Genomic DNA, 27,826 nt, shown 5'->3' with positions numbered 1-27,826 from the left:
CCAGCTGCATGGACAGAACACACGGTTCATGTTTATTCAAGCTGAAAAGTTGCTATTTATATAATTGTCTTTTTGCAATTTGTTAGGCTACTTCTTTTTCTTTTTCTTTTTCTTTTTTTCCGATAAAGGGATCATTATATAATGATCATGCAGTTTGTGTGAAATTTCTTAATATTGGACCATGGTAGCACCTATGTGCTGCCTATATTGGCTTGTTGATGGAGATTGTGAAAAGCTAGGACTTATTTCTTTTCGAATGATGCTGTTATCAAAAGCCAAACTTATTTCTTTTGTTTTCTGCTTAATAACAATTTTGGGAAATAGGAACATATTTTTAGACTGCTTAAAATGTTGTAAGCTTTGGTTAAAAAGATCGTCTTATTTTTATTTTGCACTGCAAATTAATTTTTTTTCCTTGCATGACCTGATACCTGTATTTTCTCTTGTAAGTTTCTTACTTCCAGACTGCTGAAGGTTGGATTCTCGTGTTGAGCTATACAATTTTTGCTTAAGGAACACTGACGAATAAAAACTCTGAGAAATGTCTAGCTCTGTAAAACTTTTGGATCCTGCATTTCAAGGAGCGGGTCAGAAACCGTATCCTTAAAATGAAGGGCATATAAGTTGTGAAGTTATGTACTTTTTTTTACATTTTCTTTTAATATATGAGTATATTGTTTTTTTCTTTCTTTTCTTTTGATAAGCGGGACTGGAATTGATCACTAAGTTCTTTTCATCTTCTTCTAACCACAGCAGGAGAAAGAAAAAAGATACTACAAAGGCTTTCTTTTCCTTTTAAGATGTGTGCTTATGTTGCTTATATGTCCCAATAATTTTTTACCTTAAGGCTGTTGCACTTGACATCTTGTAGCGGGATTGAAATCTGGCGTATTGAGAATTTTCAGGCAGTTCCGTTGCCAAAGTCTAACTATGGAGAATTCTACATGGGGGATTCTTACATTGTCTTACAGGTGCATTCTCTCTCTCCCTCTTGCTCTCTCTTGTGTGGATGCAAGCCCACGACATGCATTTCTGGGCCTGGATGAATCATATAAGGTGAATCATTGCCCCTTTTTTTTTTGTGTCTCATTTGCTTTCTCTCTATATTTTTTGTAGACAACACCTGGGAAGGGTGGTTCAAATCTGTATGACATACACTTCTGGATCGGGAAAGATACCAGTCAGGTGTGCTTTTGCTTCATTTTCTTTTACTTTTCTTAGTTTGTTGAGGATTTAAATGTACCTCCAAACGAACTAAAACATCATTTGTGATGGTGTCGGCACATGCAGGATGAAGCTCTAACAGCTGCTATTAAAACTGTTGAGCTAGACGCAGTACTAGGAGGGCGTGCTGTGCAGCACAGGGAACTTCAAGGTCATGAATCTGACAAATTTTTGTCATACTTTAAACCTTGCATTATACCACTGGAGGGTGGTATTGCTTCGGGATTTAAAAAGCCTGAAGAAGAGGAGTACGAGACACGGTTATATGTCTGCAGAGGAAAACGGGTTGTGAAATTGAAGCAGGTAGCAGAGTCTCTTTACATAAGAATGATTGATGAATATGGATAAAAAATAAAGAAAGAAAGAGAAGGTTCATGAATTAATTGTAAGGTTTTTAACATGAGACCTATTGTAGATCTCAAAAAATACCATTTTTATTATGATGGTGCAGGTTCCTTTTGCTCGGTCTTCACTGAACCATGATGATGTATTTATCCTGGACACTCGGAATAAGATTTATCAATTCAATGGTGTAAATTCTAATATTCAGGAAAGGGCGAAGGCATTGGAAGTTGTTCAGTTTTTAAAGGAAAAGTATCATGATGGTACATGTAGTGTTGCGATTGTTGGTAAGGATGCGTTGATTTACAGTAATAAACAATGTTCTTACTCTGGCTTCTCTACTTCTCTAGAAGTATTAATTGAATTGCGTGCAAGGTTTATTTATTTAGCTGGCACTTTATCAAGCTTAACTTGTATATGCATAAATGTATTCACCTTGCCAGAGGATGGGGAATTGTATACTCGGTCAAACTCTGGTGAGTTCTGGGTCCTCCTTGGTGGTTTTGCTCCATTAAACAAGAAGACTACAGGTGAAGATGATGTTATTTCAGAGACTACTCCTACTAAACTTTATAGGTAATTCTGTAATTGTGTCTTCTGTTTATTCTGCTACCAGTGAAATGAAGATTTTGGCACGTCTAAAATTTAGAAGCTAAGACAATGCATGCTATTCATATGTTGGTAACAGTACTTTAGTTTCTTAGTGATTGCAAGAAAATTAATAAGCCTGTAGCCCCAACCTCTTGCACTCAGATAACATTAAGCAATCAAGCCAAGAAACTGTTCACCGTTCTGGAAGACATTCATAACTTCCTTCATTCTTTTCATTGCTGCAAGACCGCATCAAATGTTCTTTTTATGTACTTGAAATCCTTAAGCTTCCTCATATTTCACTTTTAATCTATTACCTTTAATATAAAAATTCTTAAAATGAAACCGTCCTCTTCTGGCTAATATCTACCCATAAATCTCAACCCGTGAACGTGTGAAACCTTGTAAGTTTAAAAGCAACCAACTCTAAAACTGTTATCTACTTTTCAAACTCAAAAACTCCTTTTTAGTTTTATCTAATCTGCTAAACATCATATGTTTCTCACATGTTCTTTTGGAATTCCTACCTGTCATCTTTATTCTGCCAGAAATCTAAAATCAGATTCTTTAGTGTGTTATCAAGAATGTTTGACTTGTACTGAAGTCATGAGGCAGCATTAAAGATAAGGTTTAAATTATTTAGTTCATACACTCTAAATCAATTGTTGTATTTATTATTCAAAAAGTAAAGGGGGAAAAAGATATTTTGAGCGGATATGATAAGCCTTCTTATGTAGAACTATTTTAAATTGTTTGCTAAACAGCATTAAGAATTTTCATATGGTCATCATTATTATTTCTGATATAGATGAACTGAACTTTCTTTGGTTAGATTTTCTGGTAGAGCATCTCTTTAGGGGCATTTTGAATGAGTAGGCACCCCTGATTGAGGTTTTTTAGTTAATATTAGTTTATTATTACCATTGTTTTTAAAGGTATATGCCTTTGTTAACTGATAATTTGGAATCATCTTGTTCCTGTAGCATAACTGATGGTGAGATGAAGCCTGTAGAAGGTGAACTATCAAAAGGCCTTCTCGGAAACAATAAATGCTATCTACTAGACTGTGGTGCTGAGGTTTTTGTTTGGGTTGGACGAGCGACACAAGTAGAGGTCAGAAAAGCTGCCAGTCGAGTTGCTGAGGTATAGCTAGACGCATAGCATTGATTTCTTCATGTATTTAAAGAATATGAATTCTCATTCCTAATCTTTTATCTCCAGGACTTTGTTACTGGTGAGAATAGAGCAAAAACAGCACGCATAACCCGTGTCATCCAAGGCTATGAAAACAATTCATTCAAGTCCAAATTTGATTCTTGGCCAGAAGGGTCTACAGCTCCTGGTGGTGAGGAAGTAAAAGGAAAAGGAAAAGGAAAAGTAGCCGGTAGGACCCCTTAAACAAGTCACAAATAACATATTTTGTGGTTAACTTTATTGAATGGTGTTTTTCTACTGCTAGCTTTTCTGAAGCAACAAGGAGTTGGGGCCAAGGGAACAATTAAAAGTGTTCAAGTAGTTGAAGAAGTTCCAGCTTTGCTTGAAGACGGTGGAAAGACGGAGGTCGAGTGAATAGTCTGCTTTTAGTTGGTTTTTGGTATTGGACTTAAAAGACACTAACTATATATATGAGTATGGTGTTGCTTGTTTTTCAGGTATGGTACATTAATGACGGTGCCAAGCTGCCATTGCCAGAAGCTGATTTTGGTAAATTCTACAGTGGAGACTGCTACATTGTGCTTTATTCCTACCACTCAGGTGAGAGGAAAGAAGATAACTTTCTCTGCTGTTGGATTGGAAAGGATAGCATTGAGGTAATTTACACAGTTCCTAGTTGGGTTGGAAACAACTCAAGTATTATGCCCTTTCTGTCATTTTCAAATTTTTGTTCATGATAGACCTGCCTTCCACCTAACAATTTGAAAAAGTGGATTTGATGTTAAATAACACAGACTAGAGTGCTGCCAAGGTGATCTCCTCATTACGGAAAGAATAATAGAGATGCTTCCTATATTAGTGCCTCCCCCTAAAACAAAATTTAAAAGTTGACTTCCGAATTTCATCCAAATCATAAACTTGGACTGATAATCTGGATTAGGGATCCACCTAATTATTCTCTTTTCAGCTGGTTTACTCTATCTAGGCAATCTTAGGCATGATTGATTTAATCCCTAGTCGATCTTAATGCACCTGCAAATTGAACCATTGCTGGAGGGTAAAATTTTTTTAGCAACTATCAGATTCTCTAAATGTAAGATCAGGCTTTGTAAACAGTGAACACGCCGATAAATGCATATAAAAATAGTGCATCACTTCAGTTTAAGTCAAGAATAACTGAGGAAAAGTAAAAAATAGGGATCCTATTATAACTTCGATTGCTACAATTGATGCTGGAACTGGTTTGTCTTTAGGGGAGTCCCTAATCTGGACGCATTGCAATGGCTATGAACAGTAGGGAGAAGCACAAAATAGAACAACTATTGTCTGGGAATTAAGATTACTGACAATTAAACAAATAAAAGAAGATAAATTTAAGAAAATTAAGGCATAGATCCACTTCCATTCTGGGAACTGTCAGTATCACCACAGTATCCATTCTACCCTGAAGATGACACTTACAACAAAAATGAAAAACATAAAATCTCTTACATGAAATTTAAAAAGAATAAGGAATTGGAAAGCTCCTATACCTTTTCCCAATGACAATGACCATTAATCACTGAATCTCTGCTGGTGACCTAGAGTATCTCTTATTTTTTGTTTATAGATATAATTCTTTTCTTTTCATTTTTTTGCAACAAGTTCCCTTTTCTTGTCAATGTTATTATTTGAGAATTTTAACATATTCCTTATAATCTATTGTTCTTTATATGGTGAATTCTTTTCTAGCTTATATAGTGGTGACAGTACCTACATTGTTCGGCACGTTCTCTGCTTTGGCTTTATACTTTTCCCATTTGTAGCTCCCTTCCTTCATGTTCTTTGCATAGAAGAGAGAGGTGGTTGCGTAGTCACATTGTTAACGTGAAGGACTTAATTATAGTGAGAGTAATTCTTGCTAAAAAGTTTTACTTTCTAAAAGTAAGTATATTTCTCAATTCAGGAGGACCAAAAAACGGCTTATCAGCTGGCTACTAAAATTTCTAACTCATATAAGGGGAGGCCTGTTCAGGTATCATATTAAATTTGGCTGATTACTATGATTCTAATGCTTTTGTTTCTAATAGATGCTTCTTTCAGGGTCGAGTGTTTGAAGGTAAAGAGCCACCCCAATTCATCACACTTTTTCAACCTATGGTGGTCCTTAAGGTGTTCAATTCTACCTCAAAGTTTAGAATCCCATTACCAATTTCTTGGAAGTTTTTTTTTTTTCAAAATTGGAGGTTATCGACCAATTTTCCTATGAATACTATTTAGGGTGGTCTAAGCACTGGTTACAAAAAGAGTATTGCTGACAAAGGCTTGACGGATGAAACCAACAAAGCAGATCGTGTTGCTCTATTTCGCATATCAGGAACCTCCACACACAATAATAAAGTATTGCAAGTTGATGCGGTATGTTTGGTTGGTTTAAACTTCCAATGCATGAATGTGTTTTCATATAACTTACATTCAAATGTCTAGTTTAATTTTGTCTTGTATGCCACTACTTTTAGATCCTAATATTTCCTGTTGCCACCATATACTGCCTTTTTTCAGTTTGCAGTGAGGAGGTGGCAGTTTAACTTTTCTTTGATTTTGAGAAATTTGATTGAAAGTTTTGACTTGTACAAATGTAAACTCTCTGTTTTATCATCTGAAGTTGTGGGGAATTATGTTGTTTCATTGTCAAAGTCATGCATGAAAAGGTATTCAGTGTATTGCTTGTGCAGACTTGTCTCTGACCGTGGTCATATGATTGACAGTGTTCTTTACCATGAATTAACTTGTCTAGTTGAATGTCATGTTGCTTTTTCTATCGTTTTACTAAATTTTAAGCTAATTTTTGTGTGAGATTATTTATCTATCCAAGCGATCTCACTCTTAGTTCTCATTTCTCATAAGAGAAATTGGATTGCTAGCTTTTTTGCAGAATTAATGACATAGAATACTGAAAATGCTAGATGAAGATTTTTATCATTTGAGAAAGTTTTAACTTTATGAGTGTCAAACCAGTTGATGTAATCAATTAGGACGCAACATAGAGAAGCCTAAACTTCCCTTCATCAAGGAAGTTTAAAACTTGTAGGCCTTATAACTAAAAGAGGCAGCTAAAAGAATACTCAGTTAACTCAAGACATGGGAATATGAAAGACTTGGGATTGGTTTAAGTGTCCCTAACCTGTTTGTGGATGTTGAAGGACAGAAAGGGACCAAAAGGGCAAAATTTTTCTCCCTCCATTATCTTACTAATAGCAAGATACAAGCTACACCTATGTGATCAAATGTGCAGTGATGACTGTATTCCTGCAGTTTGTTGTTGTATGCCTTCAGCAGGGTTATCTATTCTTTTTATATCCTAACAGCAATACCTCATTGTCCTTACAATTACTGTTCAGGTAGCAACATCTTTGAACTCAGCAGAATGTTTCCTCCTGAAATCTGGATCTTCAATTTACTTATGGCATGGAAACCAAAGCACCCGTAAACAGGAGCAATTAGCCGCTAAAGTTGCTGCATTTTTGGAGGTAGATTCTTTATAGAAAGTTGTTTACTTTGGGATTCAAATCAAAGTGACACAAGATTAGAACGCATGCATTTATTTAGAAACCTGGTGATGACCTGATAGAGTTACGGTATAGCATCTAGGTTCCTACAGAGTATTATAACAGTGATATATGCCTATATAACTTGTATCAATTAAATGGAAAGATTTAATTCTTATAAAATGATTATAGTTCTTTTGAGTTGAATGTTGCAGTTAAGTGTTCATTTGGCCACAGTTCTTTAACTGATTATACCTGTTTTCTGCTTTTTAAGACTTAGTTATATAGGTATCTGAAACTTCCCTTTCATTTTTTTACTTTTAATCTCCTCTGAATATATAGTGGGACAACTTAAAATATACTCAAACACTTGGTTCAGTTTCATCTTTTGCATAACGTCTGGCTTTAAGCTTGTGATTTGCAATTAATTATAAAATCAATAGTAGCAATGCCTATCTTTCACACAACTCCGTTCCCCATGTCAATGAATCATCTAATAATCTTTCTTTTCATTTAGCCTGGAGTTGCTCTTAAGCGTGCTAGAGAAGGGAAAGAGAGCAATACCTTCTGGCTTGCACTTGGAGGGAAAAAAAGTTATACCAGCGAAATAGAATCTTCTGAGTCCGTCAGGGATCCCCACTTGTTCACATTCTCTCTTAATAAAAAAGGTTTGTTTGCTCACATTCTCTCTTAATAAATAAAAGGTTTGCGTCTTATTCATATACTTGATTTGCTTTATTTTCTAATTTGCTTTATTAATGAAGCATATTACCATTCTAACTGTTATTTCCATGATTGTCTGTTTCCACGTGGATGCCACAGGAAAGTTTGAGGTGAGTTTATGTAACTGAAACTAGTTCTTACATGTATCCAGTGTCATCAATATGTAGTTTACATTATTTTTTGCAGGTGGAGGAAGTCTACAATTTCTCTCAGGATGATCTCTTGACAGAAGATATTTTGATACTTGACACACGTGCTGAAGTGTTTGTTTGGGTTGGTCAATGTGTAAATGTCAAAGAAAAGGAAAATGTTTTCAAAATTGGTCAGGTGATGAAAAAACATTGGTTCCTTTGTCATGTTATTGTTCCGATATGCTCATTATTCATTTTGGAAGGTTTTTTTTTTTTTTTTTTGCAGGAATATATAGACAGGGCTTCATCTCTAGATGGTTTGTCTCCAAAGGTTCCACTTTACAAAGTTACTGAAGGAAATGAACCCTGCTTTTTCACAACATTCTTTTCATGGGATCCCAACCGAGCTACCGTATGTTTGTCCCTGAATGGAATTTTTCTACTCTATCCTTTACTCTCACTTCATTTATTGTTAGACCACTTTAGTCTTTATCAATCAGAAATATTATCACAAGTTGTATTCTCAGCTTGTCTATGCAAAACAGAATGTTGAGAAAATGCCACCCTTATGGTTTAAACCAGTTCCATCCTTTTTAACATGAAATGTTTGAATGTAATTTTCTTGTAGAGCCTGTGTAATAATTTATCAGACCTTTAGACTTCAAATATAATATTAAGTGGCTATTTAACTAATGATGGAAATGAAAGAGGGAGTTGACTAGAATAAGCATTGGATTTAAGAAAGCACCATTGAATTATTAAAAATTTTAATTCATGGTATTGAGAGATTCTTGTGTCTTGAATAACATCACTGTTACCTTATTGTTGTCACTTGCAGTGTACCCCAAATGAGAAAAAGTACCAATACTTCTATACACACTGAAAATCTTATTGTACCTATGTTGTTTCTTTGAATGCTAAAAGCTCTTCAACTAACACGGTTCATTGTTCCTTTCAAGTGTGTTGCCTTCAACTTCCTCTGTTTAATATTTATACCTAGATGTTCTCTCTGGAACCCAGGTGCATGGAAACTCATACCAGAAGAAGCTGGCATTGCTCTTTGGGCCAAGCCAAGTTGCAGAGGTGAATTCTTTCTTTAATTCACATGAAGTTGAAATTTTCAGTCGATGAAGTTTATCAAGTGAAATTCGATTCCTAAAATTTAAATGGGAGTTAATTTGCAATTGCAAGGAACATAACTTATTGAAGCAGAATTTGTTTCAATGGAACGAAACCTGTTATAACCCGTATTCCTTCTTTAATGCGTTAAAAGCTTTCTCTTATCCGTTGTGGACATTAAGAACCATTTTTCTATTAGCATTTTGTTGCTAACTTAATTCATAAAGAGGAAATTTCTCGGCATTATGCCTAAAGCAAAGTTTTAATATGAATTTCTAATATTATCTGCTACAGATGACACTGAATTTTAGTACCGGCTGCCCCTTAGTAGTAGCCTTTGGTCCTTGTAGTCTTTGTTGGTAAATTAAGACAGTGATATTAGATCTTATGTGAAGACAATCATGCTATTTCTCTTAAAACGAAAATACTCATTTACTAATCTGGTTCTCTTATAGTTGGAATCTATGCTGCCGAAGGAGGAAAAGACCACCGGGAACCAAGGGGCTCCGACTCAAAGGGCTTCAGCTTTAGCTGCCTTAACTTCAGCATTCAATAAATCTCCTTCCAAATCACCCCCTCCGGTAATAAACTGCTTATGCCAATAAATGATGATACTTGTTTACTAATCCAGTTCCCTGATCGTTGGAATCATGCTGCCAAGACAGGAAAAGTCCACTGCGAACCAAGGGGGTCCTACTCAAAGGGCTTCAGCTTTAGCTGCCTTAACTAATGCATTCAAATCAGCTACTCGCAAATCATCCACTGTGGTAATAAACTTCTTATGCCATTAAACTCTTTTTTTTGTATATGTGTATGTATGCGCGCGTGCGTCAAAATCTAATATTGTTTTCTTACACGGTGATTATGACTGAAGTTCGTTGTGCCTGTTTTCTCGAGAATTCAGACCATTCATTATAGTGTACATTGCTTTCAAGTTTAACATACTTGATATGCACCATTATTGCCACCTAGGAACGCTCCCCTTCAAATCAAAGTGGATCTACACAAAGAGCTGCAGCTTTAGCAGCTTTAGCAGCTTCATTTAATCCATCAGCAGAAACCAAAACCTCAGCTCCAAAGCCTGTCAGGTCTAATCCGGGAGGATCTCAAAGAGCGGCAGCCATAGCTGCTCTTTCCGCGGTTCTTACTGCTGAAAAGAAGAAACAATCGCCTGATGTATCACCCTCAATATCCACTAGCGGCACTCCTGCAGTAACCTCCCCACCTAGTAAGAACACTTGTACTCTTTCGACAATCTTTTTTGGAAACATTGAATTCAGCTGATCCACAAATATCATTTCGATGTAGCAGCTGATGCAGACTCAAGTGAAGTGAACCCTTCTGAAGCTGATGATTCTGTAGGGGTTGCCAAAACCAATAAGGAAGACTTGAGTGAAGCGAACCCTTCTGGAGCTGATGATTCTCAAGAGGTTGCTAAAACCAACAAGGAAGATTGAAAACCGAAGGACGAGACAGAGCAGAATGAGAATGAGCATTAACCTCCACTGGTTTGCGCACTTCCTTCGAGGTTCGCATTCTAACTCGCTACCACTTCGCCGGGAAATCGATTTCATTTGGTATATAATATAATAAGAAGCTTGGATTGCTCTGTCTAAGGTCTTTTGTCAAGTTATTTTGCCCATTTCTTTTTAGTTTCACTGCCTTTTTTAAGGGTCGCTCACACATAGGCCAACATTCTTGGATTTCTTTGGCAATGTATCTCATATGTCTTCTCTGGGTTTACTTTAATTTATATTATATGATTTGCGGTAATAGTACCATGAAGGAGTCTAACTGCATTTTATCTTTTCTACTCAAAAAGTGGGCAAATCAATCTATATTTTTTAGATCAAAGATTAAACAAGTCCTTCAATTAAAAATTCTATCCACTTCTACTGTTAAAAATTTGTTTATATCGTCAATATGAGATAAAATTTAAGATTTAATCATTATATTATGCTTGAATTTAATATTTACTCTTCATACTTTATTTATTTTACATAATTTGTTACGTCAATGTTTAGAATTTCAACAATTATTTATATAAAAGAAGGTACTAAGTGATTCTGTCATCACACCTGTCTTTTCTTCCTCTTTTTCCTTATAAGATAACGGTAAAATTTTAATATTGATCCTCTACTTTGCTAAAGTTTAGTATTTAATATATATTTTAGTTTGACATGATTTGGTCATCTATTTTATCAATCACATTAGTTGGTCTAAATAATTAACTTCCTTAACTATTCTGATTAGAATGATGTTGTGAATTTTATTAAGAACACCTTTCTAACGCATACAAATATATATATTTTGTTACGATAAGTACAACTTTCTAATAAAAAAATTCAGATGAAAGTTTGGAATGAGTATTTTAGGAGCATCAAATAGTTGTCGGGACACTTGGGCTTGAGTATTGTACTGCAAAATGACATTTTAATCGAAATAATCAACTATTTGAACTAACTAAAAATAGAATAATCAAATTGTGTCAAATAAAGTATAAATATTAAATTCTAAATTTAAACATAGTAGAGGATCATAATCATAATTTCACTTAAAACAATCATGAATAAAAAGTTTAAATTTTATAAAAATATTTTTAACTAAAATAAAAAAATTCCAATCATAATTATTTTAATACATAATACAATTTTAATAAACATTTAATAATTATAATTAAAATTTTGAAGTCCAGCGATAAATGTAAAGAATAACAGAATTTGATTGTTTTGTCACATTTAAAATAATAAATTCCATCGGACAAGTCTCAGTCTCCAACCAATTCAAAACACAAATAATTTGCGGGTTAAAATATTTGAGGGTGTTGGGACGAAAATTTAAATTAGTATATGGTAAAATTATACTTTGACCCCTTAAGAATGAAAAAGAAATTGATTTAAACTTTTAAAAGTTATAAAGATATAAGTTATAGTGAAATTTCACTTTTGCTATCATAAAAAATACAACTTTATTTCTATATCCCTCAAAAATTTCTAACTCTGTCCTTGATTGCAATTCAATTTAAAAGAAATAATTTCATTTACAAAACTATAAAACTTTAAAAATATTAACTTTATTCCAATCTGATATTATTTAATTCTTTTTAACAGTATAAAATTTAATTTTAATTCATTTAATAATAATCTTAAGTACATTCACCATGATATGCATCATCCATTTTCATATATAAAATGAAAATAATAATAAATTATTAAAGCCAAAGAAGTGAAGTTTAATTTATGAGATTTATGAATAGTACCGGGGTTTAAGCCTGGGTGTGAATTTCTGGCCTTTAATTTTTGGTTAAATTCCTTTATTAGTCCTTATACTTTGTAAAAATAATGACTTTAGTCTCTATCCTTTAATTTCATCAATTTTAATCCTTGACTTTTGAATTGTGAAATTGCCTAAACTACTACAGTAGTAGTTATCCAATTACAAAATGATTATCCATTTATTCAAATTTGATTCTTTTTGTCACAATTTGACATTTTGACTAGTGATGACTTTTAAAATTGACATAATAGTGATTTAATTGTCAATATTTATACATTGTATCAATTCAATCTTCATTTTAAAAAATTAACCTTCAACATTTACTTATTGTGTAATTTAGTCTTCTTTTATTTTTATTTTTTTACGTTTTGCTTTTCTTTATTACCCTTTAACCTAAACAACTAAAAAAATTATCAACTAAATTTGGTTGAGAAATACAAAAATGGAAACACCCAAAAGTGAAAGATAATACTTTTCGCATTTTCTCAATTTTTTAAATTAATCTTCAATATAAAAAAACAACTATAGAAAAAGGATAAAATTACATAATGAGTAAATGTTGAGCAAGAAATTCATTAGAACCAAAACTAAATTAACTTAATTTATAAATATTGAGAGTTAAAGTTGTTATGCCAATTTTAAAAGATGCCACACGTAGCTTGTTGGTGATAAAAAATAATTTATTAATAATTGAGTAATTATTTTGTAATTTTTCATAATTAGGTGACCAAAAAGAAATTTATTAATAATTGGATGACTACTTAGTTTGCTCTATTATAATTTCATCAATTTTTATTCCACAATTTTCAGTTAATCAATTTTAATTATGGTACTTTTTTTATTTTTAAAATCTGGGTAAACTACATTAGTAGTCCCTTTACCATGAGTTCTTTTTGTCACTGAACTATAAAAAATTACAAAATAATCACTTAACTTTTTTTTTGTCACCCAACTATATTGTATTTTTGGATGTTTTCAGTACTACATTAGCCAATGCCCAACGGGTAATTGAGTTGAGCCCCAGTACTCTCAAGCTCGAGCTCAACTTGAAATTTGGAGCTCAATACTCGACTCAAACTTGATTGAACATCTATTTTTGAACTTGATCTCGACTCAAGATATAGTTGAGCTCAAGCTCGATTACCAATTTTTGTACTCATGCTTGAACTTGAACTTGAGCTCGGTTCAGTAATTAAGCTTAAGGTTAATAATATATATTAATGGCAAAAGTATATATACATAATTTAATAATGTAAAAATACAAAAAGCTTGATAAGGCTCATAAGTCATTCGAGTTGAGTATTACTAAGCTCGGATTCAATTTGATTGACAGCTCGAGCTGCTCGAAAATTATCGAATTGGGTTTAAATTTTGTTTGAGTTGAACTCGAATAACTTGCAAACACTAATTTTAACTGATTCATTTACAACCCTATCAACTGATAACCAAAAAGATAAAATTGAATGAAAAAAATATTAATAATTACGAAGCAATTTTATAATTTTTCATAGAGGTGATAAAAAAGAAAAAAAAAATCAGGGTCACCTCTACGCAATTTATCCTTAAATTTTAACCTGACCAAACATTAGCTTAAATCGTCTGGTTAAAGTTAATTTTCTTTACTGGTTCAGCCACACTCGCTCAAGCTCGAGCATTGCTCGAGCGTTTGTCGATGAAAATCAGCTCGAGCTTTTTTCTTCTTTATATGAACTCTCACAACAGATTATTCCTTCATTTCCTGCTTATCGCTTCGATACAAACGAGGCTTCTCTTCTATTTTCTACTTGTGAGTTCATGATTATATCTCACTTTGATTTTGCACACACACATATATATATATATGTATATGTATAAGTTCCTTCAATAATGCTTGTTTCTTTTTCTTTAGTTACATGAGGAATTTGTCGGTTTTTTTCTATTTATTGTTCTCAGTTCGGAAAACTCGTTAGTGTTTTTGATAGGTTTCAGCTCAAAAATTTCTTTTGATCTGAGTTCTGTACTAGTGAGTATTACTGAATTACTAATCGATGATCGTATCTTACTTTGATTTTGTATACTGTTTTCTTTTTAATTACTTCAGCAAAATTTCATTTCATTTTTCTTTTTGTCAGTTTTATATCTGTTGTTTGAATATATTTGTTTTCCAATTGGGAACACTAGTTAGTTCTTTTTGACTGTTTTCAGTTCAAAGATTTCTTCTGGTCTGAGTTCTGTACCAATCAGTGCTATTGAATTACTGATTACTTTGATTTTGTATAGTTTCCCTTTTAATGCAGGTTTCTTTAATTACTTGATCCAAAATTTCATTTCTTTTTTGTCAGTTTTATGTCTGTTGTTTGGATGTTTTTGTTCTGAATTGGAAAAACTAGTTTGTGCTTTTTTACTGTTTTTGGTTCAATGATTTCTTCTGATCTGAATTCTCTACCAGTGAGTGCTACTGAATCACTAATTTCTTTGATTTTGTATAGTTTCCTTTTAATGCAGCTTTATGTTGACAGTTTTTACTAACATTTTTAAAGATTTTCCTCTCAGCCTCAGCAACAGTTGGCTTTCTGGTATGCATACTGGCAAGAATAGAAAGGTTAATATGTTGGAGATGGAAAATGTGAGGTATGGTGCGAGTCTTTTAAGGAATCGAGCCTTGAGACAATTAGTAGCCATACAGTCTCTTATAAGGGTGCTTCTAGATGCTAATGACTTGCCTGAGCAAATTGAAAAGCTAAAGTCAATGGAATCTGAACTCGGAATTATAAAGAAAGTCATCAAAACTATCCAGAGATCGCCAGATCTAGAGGCTAGGGAGAAACTGCTCCAAGTAGAAACGGACTTGAATAGATGCCAACAACAACTATCAGAGGTACGCCAACAACTATCAGAGGTACGCGGACAACAATCAGAGGTAAGCTAACTCTTACTAATCTAATTACTAAGTTTGATTTCTTGATATAAATCTCTAATCTAACTCAGTTTTTCAGGTCCATGAAAAAACAACAAAGCTTGATGGAATCTTCCTTAATAATGAGGTAGGCAGATTTCTTATCATTGATATTAAGCAACTAAACATTTCTCATTTGCAAATTACATTATTATAATTACAATGCCTGTCATGGTGCAATTGACACTTGCTTTTAGACATAGCAAAAAGCCATTTTCAGATACGGGTTTCTGATTGTGTCCAACACAAGTATTTTAAACTTTTTTAAGTTTTCTCAATTTTGGAAGAAGCTTAGATGGTATATGCATAATTATATTCAAATATGTGTCGGTTCATTACTCATTCATAAATCACAATAGAATGTCTTTTCTCATGCACTAGACTTTTTCTTAGACCTAGCGAAAAGCCCATTTTCAAGTATGTTAGTTGGATTTAGGTATGAGTGTCAGGTGTGGGTACATGTCTAACACGAATAAGTTCAACTTTCAAGAAGTTTTTCATGTATTTCAAGAAACCTCAAAAGGCCTGTCCAAACATATGTCAAACACGACCACTTAAAAGCAAAATGAAGAGCTGAAGCCAGTAAAACCTAATATTTAGTAATCTCTCCTATGGCCGTTTGCATTGAAAACAATATTTCTTAGTCTTGCCCTTGTTTACATTTTTTAAGGAAACAAAATGCATATTTCTTTTCCTCTTTGTTTTTCAAGGCTCAATGTCTGAAGTCATTCTTAGACTTGCCCTTGTTTATATCTTTGATCATTTGTTTATATTTTTCTTAAATTTCAGGAATTCAGCATTGAGATTCTAGAAAAAGAGGTACGTATATGTGTATATATATATGATACTACTCAAATAGAGAAATTACGGAAATGGCTTTTTGTAATTAAAATAAGTAATATTATTTGAGAATATTTTAATTTTTTACTTCAAAAACAACAAAATATATGAATGTGGTTGGATTTGATCCTATGCTATTAGAATAAATAAAATATTAATTTTACCACTAAATTAATAAAACCAATAATATTTACTCACAAATTAATTTACTTTTTTCCATTTTAATATCTACACGTTTCATTATTTATTGTATATTATTTTAAACTAACATTTGTGTTTTAAGTAAGGAGTTTCTACACACAACTATAAATTTAATTATTTCTCAAATCTATAATATGAATTTATAGAATGGTTGTTCAGTAATGAATTTAAAATTTCATATTTCTTTTTTTATTTTTCAAGTACATAATCACGCATTGAATCTTAGTTGATTTCTACATAATCATATCTTTGAAATTTTGATTTGTTTTCCATATTTGCTGTTTTAGCTTAATTCTGTAGTGCCACTCCCATGTATGAAAGAAGTTGCTGCAACTTATGATCATGCACTTTTGCTATCTCGTGAAGCATCACCACCTACTTTTAGTGATTTCAATTTCCAAATTTATGAGAACAACAAAGGTCTCCATGGCATACCATTGGGGAACACTATTACCAATGGAACCCTTCAACAGGGTTGGAGTGAGGCGTCTGAAGCACAATACAACAAGAACGCACCACCATTGTTGCACGGTGATGGGGAGATGGGGAAAGGTACTGAAATTAATAATGTTTTATTCCTATTCATCAACACTGAAGTAGTATGCTGATTCAGGAGAAGTTGCAGCGTAATGTTTATAAATTCTCATATGTAACTGCTATGCTGAGTGTTAATAGCATGCTTGGATACCTTCTAAAATTTTGTTATGGGGCAGCTATCTTATACAGCTTCTCACTCTTTATCTCTATTAAGAAAATCAATAGTTTGTTTCTCTCCTTATCTCACTGCTTAAATCACATTTTCCTTTGGCTCTCGGCTAGCTTGTTTTAGATTCTCATACTTGCTTGCTTGTCATTAGGAAAAACTTAGATTGTTTTAGATTCAGAAATTTGATTTGAGTTAACATTTTCAGATCCGTTCAAGATGGTGGAACCGATTTGGCCTTCTCACCGCAAGGATGAGAATATCATTATGATACCTACACCTGGAGTACCAAATGGTGCTATTGGACAACCGTTACCGCCCGATGATATAAAAGTGAATTGCTCGAGCTTGATGTTGACCGGAGGAAAGAAAAGAAATCAGAAAGCTAAAGGAAAAGGAATCAAGAAACAGTGCCGGCCCCAGGTAACCTTGATATGTTCAATTATTTTTCTAAAATTTTCATATATTTCGAGAAACGTCAAATGCTCATATTCTAAACCAATGTTCGAACATGTATCGAACACTGATGCTTCAAGCAAAATAAAGTGTTCAAGTGACAGATTTCAGCAGCAAATGCTCGTCACAGTAGGGATTTCTACACACTAATATAAATTTAATTATTTCTCAAATCCATAATTTGAATTTATTTCATGTTTTTTTTTTTGAAGTACATAATCGCACCTTGAATCTCAGTTGATTTCTATATAATCATATACACAACAATTTCATGACAATTAATGTAGTAAATGGAATTTGAAATTTTGACTTGTTTTCCATGTTTGTTGTTTTAGTTTTATTCTGCAGTGCCAAGTACGCAAGCTGATGGTCATGAAAGTTTTTCAACTTTTGGCGATATGGATATCCCAATTTGTGGGATCGACAAAGGTCCCCATGGCATACTATGGGGGAACACTATTACCAGTGGAATGCTTCAACAGTGTGGGAGTGAGGCGTCTGAAGTACAATACAACACGAACACACCACCATTGTCACAGAGTGATAATCAGATGAACTTAACGCTCAGTGGAAGCAACAAAAGAGATGGGATTTATGAAGCTGGACTACAAGGTACTGAAATGAATGATGTTACTATTCTTGTTGATCAAGACCACATAAGTTTGCCGGATAGGGAGATGTCGAAGTGTAATTATAGTTCCTGGCTATCTAGACTTAACAAAGACAACAACAGTGTGGAAGTTGAACACTTCCATGGCTTACAAGAAGCATTGGACAAAACTCGCTATGGGGAAACACCAGACTACCTCAAACATATCGCAACCCGAGTCGAAGCGGATCGTGGAAAGGCTACTAAGTTTGGCCATAAAAATATTGAAGTTCTGGTTTGTGCAGCAATCAAAGAGATGAAAGACTGGCTTCCAAATAAGGATTCCGGCTGTAACCAGTTGAAAAAGTGGGCTGCGACTCTCAATATGGGTAAGGAACAAGATTTTGAAGTGAAATTTGCTGATGTCATGTTGGATAAGATTTGTCTTGCCTGTTATGCTTACTCAAAGATTTATGGGGAGGATGGTTCAGCTCATAACGTTGCGAGTGAAAGGCTGTGATGCTCATATGGTATTTGGTATTTAAACTCAGTGAATGGTTTGGGCATTTCAACTAGGTGAATTTGTATGGTTATTTTTCTATATTTGGTTTTAGTCTTTGAACTCAGTAAATCATTTTAGTATTTGGTATTTGAGCTCATATGTTTTGGTATTTGGTATTTTGAACTCAGTTAAAGAACTTGGGGTTTTTATGGTTAGATTTCTATAATTGGCTTTATTATAAGAACTCAGTGAATGGTTTCGGTATTGGAATTCAGTGAGTTTGTATTGTGTCAGGAATGTTGACTTTTTTATGAGTTTTAATGAATTAGTATGTTTTATGTTTGTGTTATTTGCTTTATCTGGTTTAGGTTAGAAAATTTGAATGGTAGGTTATAGAATTTATCATCTCCAAGTATCGATAGCATGTTTGATCTTGGATTGTAACATTTGCGTTCTGGCTTTGGTGCTAGTCACCTCAACAGTGGGTAAATATTTTGTCACATAATTTATGGTGCAGCTGAAGTGTTCAACAAAATAACAGAAATTTTAAGTATAGAGAGTACGATTTTTAGAATTTCATTCATAATGCAATTCATGGTATTTGCATTACACAATATGGAGAGGACGATTTATAGCCTTTTGGTGTAATTGATAGCTCTAAAATATATAGCTAATTTTCCACATATGCACTAACAATTTCTTTCCTCAGCTCATTAGATTTTTCTGTCAATTAGCCCCATGGCTCAGTTCCAATTTCTCAGCTAATTTCCTAGTTTCAACCAACTCCTAAACCTCTATTGCTATTTGGGGTAAATGCAGATCGGTAATCTTTACTCGAAAAATGAATAAGAAGCTTGGATTGCTCTGTCTGAGGTCTTTTGCATTTGTCATTTTGATAAATTCAGTTGTGGTTAGTTTCCATATTGATTGTGATGTTGCCTCAAAGAGTTTTTATTTATTTATTCAAGTTATTTTGCCCATTTCTTTTTAGTTTCACTGCCTTTTTAAGGATGGCTCACACATATTCCAACATTCTTGGATTTCTTTGGCAATGTATCTCAAAATTGGTTTATATAAGATAAAATTTAAGATTTAATCATTATATTATGCTTGAATTTAAAATTTATTCTTTGTACTTTATTTATTTTACATAATTTGTTACTGTTTGTAATTTCAATAATTATTTATATAAAAAGAAGTTACTAAGTGATTCTGTCATCACACCTGTCTTTTCTTGTTCCTCTTTCCTTATAAGTTAACGGTAAAATTTTAATATTGATCCTCTACTTTGCTAAAGTTTAAGATGTAATATATATTTTAGTTTGACATGATTTAGTCATCTATTTTATCAATCACATTAGTTGGTTTAAATAATTAACTTCTTTAACTATTCTGATTAAAATGATGTTGTGAATTTTATTAAGAACACCTTTCTAACACATACAAATATATATATATATTTAGTTACGATAAGTACAACTTTCTAATACAAAAAAAATTTAGTATGAAAGTTTGGAATGACTATTTTAGGAGCATCAAATAGTTGTCGGGACACTTAGGCTTGAGTATTATACTGCAAAAATGACATTTTAATCGAAATAATCAACTATTTGAACTAACTAAAACGAGAATAATCAAATTGTGTCAAATAAAATATAAATATTAAATTCTAAATTTAAACATGGTAGAGTGATCATAATCATAATTTCACTTAAAACAATCATGAATAAAAAGTTTAAATTTTATAAAAATATTTTTAACTAAAATAAAAAATTACAATCATAATTATTTTAATACATAATACAATTTTATAAACATTTAATAAATAATTAAATTATAATTATAATTTTGAAGCCCAGCGGTAAATGTAAAGAGTAACATAATTTGATTGTTTTTATCACATTTAAAATAATAAATTCCATCGGACAAGTCTAAGTCTTCAACAAATTCAAAACATAAATAATTTGCAGGTTGAAATATTTGAGGGTCCTGGCACGAAAATTTATGATTTTGACAAATGGGTGGTGATAAAATAATACATGTGTAATTAAAATATGTATATATTTGTAGTGTATAGATTTAATTTGCTTATTAATTAAGTATAAGATATTTATTATTTATTATTAGTTATTATTAAATTAAAAGATATTTAATAATAAATTATGATTTTGTCAAGTGTATGATAAACATAAGATACAAGTGTATTATATTTATTTACTTGGAAATTAAGTAAAAGATAATTATTAATTAAATAATTATATTATGAGATTTTTATTTGATAAACAAATCAAGTACTGACAATTGTATGGCATTGATGGAGTACAAATGTGAATATATGATTAAATATTTAATAGATATTTAGAATAATATATATATATATATATATATATATATGAAATAGAAAAGAAATAAGAAAGAAATAGAAAGCTTAAAAGAAACAGAGAAGGAAAGAAGGAAAGAAAGAAAAGGAAATTGGGGTTTTGAAGTTTCAAGCTTAATTTGGTAAGTTAAATTAGTCTTTTTTCTTATAAATTTGATGTTTTGAAACCTAGAGTGAAACACTTTTAGATTTAAGTTGAAATTTTGAAAGTTAATAGAAAAGAATAAAAGAAAAGAAACAAAGAAGAACAGAAAAGAAACAGAGAACAAAACGAAAACAGGGGATGAAAAAGGAAAGAAAAGAAAAGGGAAAAATTGAGATTTTAAAGCTTCAAGTTTAATTTGTAAGCTAAATTTAGCCCTTTTCTCTTAATTTTGATGTTTTAAAGCTTTAAAACAAAGTTTTGTTGAAATTAAGTGGAGGTTATGGAAGTTCATAGGTTTTTGAACATGATTCATGTTGAACAAGTTGTTAAATTAGGGGTTTAATTGATAGAAATTTTAGTTAGAATTGATTAAAGGATCAAATTGTAAAGTGAGCTATAAGTTTTACATAGTTGGGATTAAGTTATAAGAAGTCTTAAATTAGGAATTAATTATGAATATTGAATAGTTGAGTTAAATATGGGAAGAAATTAAGTAGAAAAGAAGTATGAATTAAGCTAGAAAAGTAAGTAGGTTTAGTTAGAATTAAATTGGGAATAAGTAGGAATTGAATAAAATTTAATTATTATTTTATTTTTATAATTTAATTCTGTAATTAATAGTGAAATTAGTTATTATTTTAAGTAGCTAACAAGGAAAGCGAGGCATCGACATCCAAAGGAAAAGAAAAGATCGTTGAGGAGTAAGCGTGTATTACGGGTTTGTATTACTATAACTTAAACTATTTACTAAATGCTATATTGAAATAGTAATCATGGGACATTCAAAGTAAGGTAAGTAATAACATTTGAAATTAAGTAAGAATATGTGTGAATATTGAATTATATGTGAATTGAAATAATAGATGTTTTGATTTGATTGAATATTTGAAATTGTTGTGGAAATGAATTCGAAATTGGAAAAGTAAAATAATACCCTATTAACTTATCAGACTAGATTAGATACAAATGGCATGTCATACGATTTGTAATATGATGAGGAGATTTGTAGCTCGGCCAAGAAGATGATTCTGTTATTATATGCTTCGGTTTATCCGAAGAGGCATCTAATGCCTTATTGGTGTGTTTGGGAGGATATGATATACTGGTGTGTTAAGGAGGATTTATACTTTCCGAGTGTGTTAGGTTGGATATTCTGGTGCGTTTGGGTGGAATCCATGTATCTGTCAGGGTCCGAGCCTTGTTAATAGGGTAAATAACTGAAATGAAAATTTGAAAATGAGATTGATTGATTTGGCACTATTGAAAAGTACGAGAAAGAATGTATGAATTAAATTATGAAAATAAAAATAAAAAATTTCAGAATACTCGAGCAAATTTCGTTCCACTTTTAATACATGGTGTGGGCTTCGAGAGTCCATTATAGGGATTTAATTATTAAATTATACTAAGAATGTTATTTTAATTGTGAATTATTCATAAGTTGTCTGATAGGTCTGATAATACCTCGTAACCCTATTTCGATGACGGTTTAAGGTTAGGGGGTGTTACAATTATTGGTATCAGAGCTAATAGGTTTAGTCGATTCTCGGGCTAAATCGAGCTCGAAAATAAGTCTAGTAGTACATGTCCTTTGTTGAGTTAAAAGTAAGTTGGGAGTTTTGGATCTTTGATCTATTTATTTGTTTTTGTTTTATAGATTAAAGATGTCTGATGAAAGAGTAAATGATATAGATGAAGAAATGTATACCAGAAAAGAAGAATTTTATGGGTTAGATGAAACAGAGTCGATAACACCTAGTGTAAATCCTAGAAGAAATCAACCTTTAAATGAATAAAGAGATAGAGATAACTCACACTTGTTAAGAATTATTGTCGATGCTCTACAAAGAGTAGCGGGGATTGTTCATGCTACAACCATGCCAACTCAAAGGCGGGCCCAGATAAAGAGCTTAAATTCCATCGGACAAGTCTAAGTCTTCAACAAATTCAAAACATAAATAATTTGCAGGTTGAAATATTTGAGGGTCCTGGCACGAAAATTTATGATTTTGACAAATGGGTGGTGATAAAATAATACATGTGTAATTAAAATATGTATATATTTGTAGTGTATAGATTTAATTTGCTTATTAATTAAGTATAAGATATTTATTATTTATTATTAGTTATTATTAAATTAAAAGATATTTAATAATAAATTATGATTTTGTCAAGTGTATGATAAACATAAGATACAAGTGTATTATATTTATTTACTTGGAAATTAAGTAAAAGATAATTATTAATTAAATAATTATATTATGAGATTTTTATTTGATAAACAAATCAAGTACTGACAATTGTATGGCATTGATGGAGTACAAATGTGAATATATGATTAAATATTTAATAGATATTTAGAATAATATATATATATATATATATATATATGAAATAGAAAAGAAATAAGAAAGAAATAGAAAGCTTAAAAGAAACAGAGAAGGAAAGAAGGAAAGAAAGAAAAGGGAAATTGGGGTTTTGAAGTTTCAAGCTTAATTTGGTAAGTTAAATTAGTCTTTTTTTCTTATAAATTTGATGTTTTTGGAAACCTAGAGTGAAACACTTTTAGATTTAAGTTGAAATTTTGAAAGTTAATAGAAAAAGAATAAAAAGAAAAAGAAACAAAAGAAGAACAGAAAAGAAACAGAGAACAAAACGAAAACAGGGGATGAAAAAGGGAAAGAAAAGAAAAGGGAAAAATTGAGATTTTAAAGCTTCAAGTTTAATTTGTAAGCTAAATTTAGCCCTTTTCTCTTAATTTTGATGTTTTAAAAGCTTTAAAACAAAGTTTTGTTGAAATTAAGTGGAGGTTATGGAAGTTCATAGGTTTTTGAACATGATTCATGTTGAACAAGTTGTTAAATTAGGGGTTTAATTGATAGAAATTTTAGTTAGAATTGATTAAAGGATCAAATTGTAAAGTGAGCTATAAGTTTTACATAGTTGGGATTAAGTTATAAGAAGTCTTAAATTAGGAATTAATTATGAATATTGAATAGTTGAGTTAAATAAGGGAAGAAATTAAGTAGAAAAGAAGTATGAATTAAGCTAGAAAAGTAAGTAGGTTTAGTTAGAATTAAATTGGGAATAAGTAGGAATTGAATAAAATTTAATTATTATTTTATTTTTATAATTTAATTCTGTAATTAATAGTGAAATTAGTTATTATTTTCGTAGCTAACAAGGAAAACGAGGCATCGACATCCAAAGGAAAAGAAAAGATCGTTGAGGAGTAAACGTGTATTCCGGGTTTGTATTACTATAACTTAAACTATTTACTAAATGCTATATTGAAATAGTAATCATGGGACATTCAAAGTAAGGTAAGTAATAACATTTGAAATTAAGTAAGAATATGTGTGAATATTGAATTATATGTGAATTGAAATAATAGATGTTTTGATTTGATTGAATATTTGAAATTGTTGTGGAAATGAATTCGAAATTGGAAAAGTAAAATAATACCCTATTAACTTATCAGACTAGATTAGATACAAATGGCATGTCATACGATTTGTAATATGATGAGGAGATTTGTAGCTCGCCAAGAAGATGATTACATTATTATATGCTTGGTTTATCGAAGAGGCATCTAATGCCTTATTGGTGTGTTTGGGAGGATATGATATACTGGTGTGTTAAGGAGGATTTATACTTTCCGAGTGTGTTAGGTTGGATATTCTGGTGCGTTTGGGTGGAATCCATGTATCTGTCAGGGTCCGAGCCTTGTTAATAGGGTAAATAATTGAAATGAAAATTTGAAAATGAGATTGATTGATTTGGCACTATTGAAAAGTACGAGAAAGAATGTATGAATTAAATTATGAAAATAAAAATAAAAAATTTCAGAATACTCGAGCAAATTTCGTTCCACTTTTAATACATGGTGTGGGCTTCGAGAGTCCATTATAGGGATTTAATTATTAAATTATACTAAGAATGTTATTTTAATTGTGAATTATTCGTAAGTTGTCTAATAGGTCCGATAATACCTCGTAAACCTATTTCGGTGACGGTTTAAGGTTAGGGGGTGTTACAATTATTGGTATCAGAGCTAATAGGTTTAGTCGATTCTCGGGCTAAATCGAGCTCGAAAATAAGTCTAGTAGTACATGTCACTGTTGAGTTAAAAGTAAGTTGGGAGTTTTGGATGCTGATCTATTTATTTGTTTTTGTTTTATAGATTAAAGATGTCTGATGAAAGAGTAAATGATATAGATGAAGAAATGTATACCAGAAAAGAAGAATTTTATGGGTTAGATGAAACAGAGTCGATAACACCTAGTGTAAATCCTAGAAGAAATCAACCTTTAAATGAATAAAGAGATAGAGATAACTCACACTTGTTAAGAATTATTGTCGATGCTCTACAAAGAGTAGCGGGGATTGTTCATGCTACAACTTCTGTACCAACTCAAAGACGGGCCCCGATAAAAGAGCTAAGAAAATATGGTGCTACAGAATTTATGGGTCTGATAGGAGTTTATCCATATATAGAGCAGAGAATTGGATAGAATCAACTAAACGAGTTTTGCAGTAATTAGAATGTACCCCCAGGAATGCTTAATCTGTGCCATTTCATTACTTCAGGGTGAGGCTTATCTGTGGTGGGAATTTGTAATCTGACATTTTCCAGTAGAACAGGTAACATGGGAATTATTTTAGAAGGAATTTCAGAAGAAGTATGTTGGAGAGCTATATATTGAAGATTTTAAAGCAGGAATTTCTAATGTTGAAGCAAGGTAACCTATCAGTAATGGATTATGAAAGAGAATTTTCTTGATTGAGCGATATCCTGAGTTCATTCCAAGACGATGTGTAAGAGATTTTACGAGGATTGAGAGATGAAATCGAGTCAATTGGTGTCACATAATTCGAAATTTGTAGATTTGGTTGAAAGAGCAAAAATGGTAGAACAAGTTTTGGGGCTAGACAAAAAGCCTGAAATGATTAAATCGAATAGGAAACGAGCTGGAATTGCTAGTTCTAATTCTTTACCAAAAAGATTGAGAGAATTCAAAGGCAATTGGAGGTCAAGTTTCAGATCGGATCTGGGTGATAAAAATCGGGGTAAACAGACTACTGTTTCTATAGGTAGTGTAAAGGGACCTTCACGAAATATTGATATCCCCGACTGTGAACATTATGGAAAGAAGTACTATGGCGAATGTTGAAAGATAACTCGACGGTGTTTTCAATGCGGGTCCACAGATCATTTCATCCGAGATTGTCCAAAAAGTGAATGTGCCATGCCTACATCATCAGATATGTGCCATACTACTAAGGGAGGTTAGGTAGAGTCATTGGTATCGGAGTGAAGGTGTTAAAGATAGTGACATAGTTACATTAATTCGAGCAAGAAACGCTCTATAGTTGGACTGCGGATAAGGTAGATGTCTGAAATTATCTAGATGTAAGATATGTACATTATTTTACATTCATAAACACGTGTATTATGCTTATAATCTTTGTCAATCATATCTCATAACATAATATACATGTCATACATATATGAAATTTCTTATAATAAATTAAATATAGTTATTTTGAATTAATTTAATATAATTTATAACTTAACAAAAATCTTAGATTTTTGTTTTAATGTTTACCGCCTCATATTCCAAATATGGCTTAATTCTCATTTTGATCCTTTATACTTTCTTTTAATCTATAATTAAACTTTTACCCTTTACTCTATTTAATCTTTGTTCTTAATTATTCTTAATTAGACTAAATTCACCTAATTAATACCTAATTAAGTACTCAACTGAACTCATAATTACTTCTAATAATTATTTATGACTCAGTTTACTAAGATGGAGGTCCGATAATGTACTTTTTTGGTGCCCACGTATTTTGGATCATTACATTTGGCCGTTCAAGAATGAGAAAAAAATTGATTTAATCTTTTAAAAGTTATAAAGATATAAGTTATTAAAATGGTGAAATTTCACTTTTACTATCACAAAAAAAAACACAACTTTATTTCAACATCCTCAAAAATTTTACGACTCACCTTATTGCAGTTCAATTTAAAAGAAATAATTTCATTTATAAAACCATAAAAACTTTAAAATACTAATTTTATTCCAATCTGATATTATTTAATTCTTGTTAACTGTAGAAGAATTAACTTTGATCTATTTAATAATAAAGAGAACAATTCAATAAATCTGTACAATGTGCATTTACCATAATTTGTATCATCCATTTTCATATATAAAATGAAAATAATAATAAATTATTAAAGTCAAATAAGTTTAGTTTATTAATTTAATTGATTCAAAGGAACAATAAAGGCATTACTTAGTGGAATTCCAACATTAACTGCCACCGTTGCATACACTACACGTTGACGGTGTTATAATAAAGTCTACTTTTTATTTAAATAATTAAATGAAATGCACCTTTATTTATTTATTATTTATTGTACATATTTATTTAAAGAAGGGCGCCTAAATTTTGCTTTTGGTATGCACTTACTTGCCTAATTGTGACCAAATTAAAAGCAGAAGAGGATTTTCCATTGAGATCTTTTTAAATTTGTATATTTGTGATGTATTTGTACATTATGATTATATATTAATATATTAAATATTTATATTATATTTATATATATTTAACCTAAAATTAAAAAATCAAAATTTAATGGTTGAATTACATTTTAAATATCTGAAAATGCAATAGTTTTTCTTCATTAAACTAAAGCAAAATAAATAAATGTGGGTAAGCATTTCAAGAAAATCTGTGCAGACTTGTGTCCTTAAAATAAGCAAAATAAAATTTCGTGTTGATATAATGGTGAGGCGTTCATGCCTAAGTTAGCTAAGTTTAAGTCGTGCTAGTTGTATTGATGTTAAGACTTTGTCCTTTTTTTGTAATTCACCAAAAATATTTAGATAAAAGTATTAACTAAAACTTATTCATGCAAAAAAAAAATGGAACTACTTTGTCTATTTTATAAGTAGAAGGACAAAATACAATTTA

The 27,826-nt window shown here is 31.5% G+C and overlaps 2 protein-coding genes across 2 annotated transcripts; both read left to right on the top strand.

The window, feature by feature from the left end:
• The first annotated feature begins 459 nt into the window (after positions 1-459).
• Positions 460-10,593, top strand: LOC105761649 (villin-3). The gene is given in 23 exon segments (XM_012579516.2): positions 460-597; positions 872-971; positions 1,117-1,185; positions 1,291-1,527; positions 1,676-1,853; positions 2,010-2,142; positions 3,141-3,300; positions 3,379-3,541; positions 3,617-3,717; positions 3,810-3,968; positions 5,258-5,326; positions 5,395-5,463; positions 5,572-5,709; positions 6,693-6,821; positions 7,357-7,507; positions 7,662-7,672; positions 7,749-7,889; positions 7,980-8,105; positions 8,714-8,776; positions 9,268-9,393; positions 9,478-9,579; positions 9,785-10,040; positions 10,124-10,593. Coding segments are annotated over 23 exon segments (2,925 nt in total). The 5' UTR covers positions 460-541; the 3' UTR covers positions 10,312-10,593.
• Positions 10,594-13,696: 3,103 nt separating this feature from the next.
• Positions 13,697-18,663, top strand: LOC105761650 (uncharacterized). Its single transcript, XM_012579517.2, has 7 exons — positions 13,697-13,874; positions 14,608-14,987; positions 15,064-15,111; positions 15,813-15,842; positions 16,352-16,616; positions 16,976-17,190; positions 17,559-18,663. Exons 2-7 carry the CDS (start codon positions 14,646-14,648, stop codon positions 18,330-18,332), a joined length of 1,674 nt encoding a protein of 557 aa, XP_012434971.1. The 5' UTR covers positions 13,697-13,874; positions 14,608-14,645; the 3' UTR covers positions 18,333-18,663.
• The last annotated feature ends 9,163 nt before the right edge of the window (positions 18,664-27,826 follow it).

Source organism: Gossypium raimondii, chromosome 11 (assembly GCF_025698545.1).
Source record: "Gossypium raimondii isolate GPD5lz chromosome 11, ASM2569854v1, whole genome shotgun sequence".
NCBI lineage: Eukaryota > Viridiplantae > Streptophyta > Magnoliopsida > Malvales > Malvaceae > Gossypium > Gossypium raimondii.
Note: the sequence above shows the minus strand (reverse complement) of the source record. Positions and strands in the feature narration are given on the sequence as shown.

Bases quoted from the DNA above. Each gene is read 5' to 3' on its own strand.
- LOC105761650 (XM_012579517.2), top strand. From the start codon at position 14,646: ATGCATACTGGCAAGAATAGAAAGGTTAATATGTTGGAGATGGAAAAT. The intron at 14,988-15,063 runs GTAAGCTAACTC...TCAGTTTTTCAG, and splicing joins TACGCGGACAACAATCAGAG to GTCCATGAAAAAACAACAAA. The intron at 17,191-17,558 runs GTAACCTTGATA...TTGTTGTTTTAG, and splicing joins AGAAACAGTGCCGGCCCCAG to TTTTATTCTGCAGTGCCAAG.